Consider the following 5,824-nt stretch of genomic DNA (forward strand, 5'->3'; position numbering starts at 1 on the left):
GGCCTAATATTTTTAGAGTACTTAGAAAATAATTTGTTATGAAACAGGGCATTAAAATATAAGCATAACCTTGATCGTTGAATATTTTGTCCCAAGGTCAGTACACTATGTACTTAGAGAATAATGTGAGAATGTCTAATTTGATTATGTCTAATGTGAATGAGGTTATATATCTAATTTGGCTATAGTTTTGGTAATAATTATGCATGCATGATAGCTTATATATGTATGAATTTTGTTTGTAGTTAGCAACGCCAGCGCGCCATCGTCCCCAAGGGCTGGCACCGATCTCATGGCACGAGGTACTATGCATTCATCATGTTTATCATGTACGCATACATAGTAGCTAACATTATTTTTGCTCCTATTCCTAGCGATGGAGGAGTACGGAGAGATTTTTTGTTCAGTTGAGAAGTGGTGTCTCTTGGTCAGCAAACTAAACTCTAGGCAGAAAACGCGGTTTGCGAGCACTAGTCTTGAAAAAATGTTGATGATTCCTAGTGTGCTGATGCGAAAATGTTTACTCAAGTTTATTATTAAATCGTATGCAATGGACAGAAAAAGGTTCATCATGCCATCAAAAAACGGTGCGATTTCATTGCGCACCGAAGATGTGTATGACATTTTTGGGCTACAGAACAAGGGCAAAGATGCCATGAAAGCCCTAGGTAAAGGGGGGTTAAAGGCGAAGGTGAAGGTGCCTAGTCGTTTTGTAGATTCGAAAATGGGGCAAATGATGATAGACGATCTGATTGACAACATCGTTGCCAGTGGCACGTACGATGATGATTTCCTCCATAGAATTGTTCTGGTTCTTCTGGGCACGGTTCTTGTACCACAGTCCACCAGAGAAGTTCCTAATGCTTACTACAAGTTAGTGCACGATGTGGAGGCCATCAAATCATATAATTGGAACGCATTTACTTTACGCGTTTGCGTGGAAGGCATCACAAAGACCTTGTCAGATCTTGAAAAATTTACTTGGCCGATCGGAAACCTTGCCCTCATACAGGTAAACCTTATGTTATATTTGTTTATTTGAAACTAAAGTTTGTGAAAAGAATTTGCTGATATACTTCATGTTTGTGCAGTACATGTTTTGGGAGAAAGTGCAGCCACTGGATGAAGAGGCATTTGATCCACTAGCTCATGAGTATCCGTTGATGGTCAATTGGTCAAAAGATGAGGCTATGAAGCGTGACGCGTACGATACGGCATACGGCCGTGGTAATGGGACGGTAAGTTTTAATGGTTCCAACTGTATGCAATTATGTTGCTATTTATGTGTTGAGAAATTTATATTGATTTAATATGTAACAGATTGATGACGTGATAAGTGAGAAGTACAGACAGACATTAATTGCTCAGCAAGGAAGAAAGGCAGAGGAAGAATTAGAGCAAGAAGATGGAACAGATCGTGCCCAAAGAAGGAAAGATAATAGAGACGAGGCTTCTTCCAGCAGGGATACTACATTAGATCAAGTGATGAAATGCATCAAAGATATGCAAAAAGAAATTAGACTGCTCCCTGAAAAATGTGCTGAGGTAAATACTGATGTGTATTTCAGTTTGCATGGGATTATTGATAATTTATGCATGTAATAAATAATTTCGATGTGTCATTGCAGATTGTAGTGCAGAAGCTAGAGAAGGAAGGTCTTGCCTTCAGGGGGTTTCGTGATGACATTGAGTTTGTGGAGCATAGTGAAGCGTGGATGGGGAAGTATGGTCCATCAAAATATAAATCAAAATATTGGACAGATGTAAAATCAACTCCCGCAAAAGAAGACATGGACAACAGGGTGGATGCATCCTTCACCACCGGGAACGGGAAGAAATTGGCGCGTGATAAAGGTGTGCATCACAACATACCTGGTACAGGAGATGAAGGCGACCCCTTCGTTATTTATGACAACGGTAATTCACCCGACCCATCTCTTGAGACGGTAGCCACGAATGAATTTCCACCTTTTACTTCAACCCCCAAGAATATGAATGAAGTGTCAGACGGGTCTAGCGCCGATAAATCTGAGCAGTTTAGTATGGATAGTCTGAACACCCGTATTAAAAATGCGAAAGAAAGTAGGCATATTCTTTTTCTGGCAGTACAAATAAACAGAATTTTGAAACAGTATAAATAAACAGAATTTCGAAACTTCATATAGAAACAGTACAAATCATCACGTAACAGTACAAATCAAGTTTTCTGGCACACATGTGCAAATAAAAATAGCATAGGTTATTCAGACATAACAGTACAAATCATCACGCAACAGTACAAATCAAGTTTTCTGGCACACACGTGCGAATAAAAATAGCGTTATTCAGACATGACTCGTGCGATCACTTTTATTCTTCCTACAAACCAAGCTGCGTCTCTACGCCCAGTTCCTGAACAAAACATAAAGAAATGGATGAGCAAATATAGTTGGTAAAATCAAAGTAGCAACATAACAAAAATAAAAAGGTTGCAACTCACTTCTCGTTCTTACTGCATGTAGCCTTGTTATGACCTGGGAGACCACACAGACTGCACAAAGGACCACTTTTCTTCTCTGTAAAATCTTTTGGCCTACCATTCTTTGTAACGTCGGGGCCCCCCTTCGATCGCCCCTTCTTAGGTGCACCCTTCGTCGAAACTTTCTGAGGATCACCAATACCAGGCTCAACTTGTTGCGCCTGACTTGCCTCCTTCTTCAGCATAGCATACCTTCTACTTCCTACAAGTTCCTCCTCTGAAATCTTTTTCTGCGCTATTATCTTGTCCAGACATTTCATCAACTCGTCGTACAAGAAGGGATCATTTGCTGCAACATGAGCAGCTTCTGCGGTTTTAATGGTTATTGCACTATACCGTTCTCTCTCCAATGGCCCTGACCAACCCCATCCAAACATATCACTCTTCCGCTGCACAGGCAACCCATCTCTCGCATGTTTGGACAACCGATGCATGACACAACACTTTGGTATTTCAGTTAAGTTCAGATGATGGAGAACAAACAGAATGTGTTTGCATGGCAGCCCTTTCCGAACCATCCTAAGACAACTGCATGTAATAGTTTGTTCTGAGTTACCTGGTGCATAAACAACATTGTACGTGAACTTGTGGTTATCCTTCCATGTCACCATGAATGTTTGACGCCCAATTCCCATGAGCGTCTCAAATATCTCTAGCTGACCCATCTTATGCAAATCATCTTGCAGGATGTAGAAATTAGCAGGTGTGAATACTTTGGCGGCATGCTCCTCAAGGGCCTTATATTCAGTAACCGACGGTGGTTCCTTCTGGAATGCCTCGCAGTCATCGTACGCCTCGTTCTCACGCAGGCGAACTATACAATTCTCATAATGCACCACCAAATCAACAATTGTCATACCGTAGTCCAGGTGAAGGTGAAGGCAGGAGTTGAGGCTTTCACTCCTCTGGTTACTTCGCATACCAAGGAAAAAACCATCGGAAAGATATGAAGCTGCCCAAAGTCTCCTCTTCCTGTACATCCTGTCAAGCCACTCTTCGGTTCTATCCGTCTTCCACTTATCATAGAAAGCTTTCCATCTCTGCTCAAAGTTCGCTTGAGAGGTGGCATAGTACAAGAGCGATCTGAACTCATCCAGTGACTTGTAATGCATGTGCCTTTGCATATTTTTCTCGATATGCCAGGAGCAAAGACGATGGAAAACATCTGAAAGGACAGTCCGAATAGCCCGGATCATTGCAGCGTCACCGTCTGTAATTATTGACTTTGGCTTCACCTAACAGTTTGCCTTCATAAATGTCTGCAGCAGCCACACGTATGTCCCTTCCGTCTCGTCAGCAATGATGGCACAACCAAACACTGTGGTGCAACGGTGATTGTTAACTCCGACAAAGGGGACGAACGGCATACCGTATCTGTTCATCTTATACGTGCTATCAAACACGACCACATCTCCGTAGTCCTGATAGTCCCTCCGCGACTGTGCATCGCACCAGAACATACTCTTCAATCGCCCTTCCTTGTCACGCACATACTCAAAAAAAAACTCAGGGTCCTTCTCCTTCCTGCTCCTCATAATGCCAACTGCCGTCTCTGCATCTCCCTTTGCAATGAGCTTCGTTTTTTCTCTGCAACAAAGATTGTAAATGTCCCTCCTGATAAGCCCGCACTTATCGTACGAACCGTATCTGCTGATGAAGTTGTCCATTATAATATGCTTCCTTATCCCGGCCGCTTCCATCGCCAATATCTCCGCCCTCTGGCCATCTCCAATCCGTCTGTGTGACCACAAAAAACAAACCTCGTCGGGCTGAGCCATCGCGTGGTTGTGATCATCCACGAATGATGCGACGAACCAAACGCCACGTTCTCTGTCCAGCTTCACCACCATATGTGCACCGCAGTCGCAACGAGTCTCCGGTCTAAGCCTGCGCTTGCGGCCCTCCATGGTTATGAACTTGCTCTGCCTTCTCCCTGCCCTGGAGCAAAGAAACCGCCGGTACCGTATCATTCCCGAAGCACCTCGTTTCACCTTCTGTTTCCTGATACTAAACCCGTGCTCTCTGGCGTGATTGTTGTAGAATATGTATGCATCCCCTTGCGACCGAAAGGTCATAGCCATAACCTTCCAATGTGTCTCAAGCATCTTCTGCTCCCTTTGAGCCTCCTCAATATCAATCTCTCCCTCATCGTGATCAAGTACAAGACCATCTGACTCCTCCTACAACATTCATTTGAAAATATATATGTCAATTACTATCATTTAAATCATACTATTGATCGACGTACAACATCTAACAACTAACCTGGCTCCAGTTATCTGCAAATGATTCCTGCCAATTATGTTGCACATTGTTAACATCCACATCTTCCTGTAAATTTGTACACAAAGATATATAGTTAGCCATGCCATACTTTGCAAATTCAAAAATAAAAACAAAATATACTCCACTTACGTTCTCGCTATTTGCGCCATGTTCATTATTATCAAAATCCTCCGGAGGTAAGATATCATATGACGAGACGGAATCGTTGTCGCTGCTGCCATCATCTTCGTTCAAATTATCGATATCGGTCTTAGTCACCTTATCAGTACCATTCTCGTCCCTCCCGAATGCGGATTCTTCGTCCATGTCAACACGCCAAACTCACAGAACTGCAAACCATTTGAAGTGTTGATTACAACAAGGACAAAAACTCATGTTGGTTTGCAAAAAAATAGAAAGACGTGTAATCCATGAACCCAGCAGCTACCATGAATTTTTTCTTAAAGCAATGGTTCAAACAACACTTTTTTGTCTTGTGTGAAACAAATAGTTGAGGTTGCCCATCGGTGTGTGCATATTGTGTGATGTCGTCATGACATAAATAAGCGTTCCTTAAATTAAGTCTGGCCTCCATTTACATTCTAGATTCATCAATTAACTAGCCCTAACTTATATCCATCATGCCCGCTAGGTTTAGATGACAAACCTTGCCCCGCGGTGTAGGCGTCGCCGGCGTTCGACGACGGCAGCTGTCCCCGCCTTGAATCTAGCAGCCGGCGACGTGCACGACGAGCCATCGGCCGGGTGTTTGGCAGGATCCGCGACGGGAGGTGGGGAGAGTGCTGCGGAGGCGGCGTGGCACGTCGGGCCCTTCACGTCCGGGGGGTGGATGATGACAGTGAGATGCGGCGACGCACGCCGTTGGGACAGCGACGGCGGTGTCTGACGGGGTCGGACGGCGGCGGCGGACGGGGTGGGAGGGCGGCGATCCGCGGGGCCGGCGATCAGATGTGGCGGGTGAGTACACGAGGTGGGTGGGCGAGTAGACGGGGTGCTTGGACGCACGCCGTTGGGACGGCC

At 44.3% G+C, this 5,824-nt stretch overlaps 1 protein-coding gene across 1 annotated transcript; it reads right to left on the reverse strand.

The window, feature by feature from the left end:
• Window positions 1-3,753: 3,753 nt before the first annotated feature.
• On the reverse strand, window positions 3,754-5,541 carry LOC123067532 (protein FAR1-RELATED SEQUENCE 5-like). Its single transcript, XM_044490288.1, has 4 exons — window positions 5,451-5,541; window positions 4,934-5,100; window positions 4,784-4,849; window positions 3,754-4,698 (listed from the first exon to the last, which is right to left on the reverse strand). Exons 1-4 carry the CDS (start codon window positions 5,539-5,541, stop codon window positions 3,754-3,756), a joined length of 1,269 nt encoding a protein of 422 aa, XP_044346223.1.
• Window positions 5,542-5,824: the final 283 nt, after the last annotated feature.

Source organism: Triticum aestivum, chromosome 3B (genome assembly GCF_018294505.1).
Source record: "Triticum aestivum cultivar Chinese Spring chromosome 3B, IWGSC CS RefSeq v2.1, whole genome shotgun sequence".
Lineage (NCBI taxonomy): Eukaryota > Viridiplantae > Streptophyta > Magnoliopsida > Poales > Poaceae > Triticum > Triticum aestivum.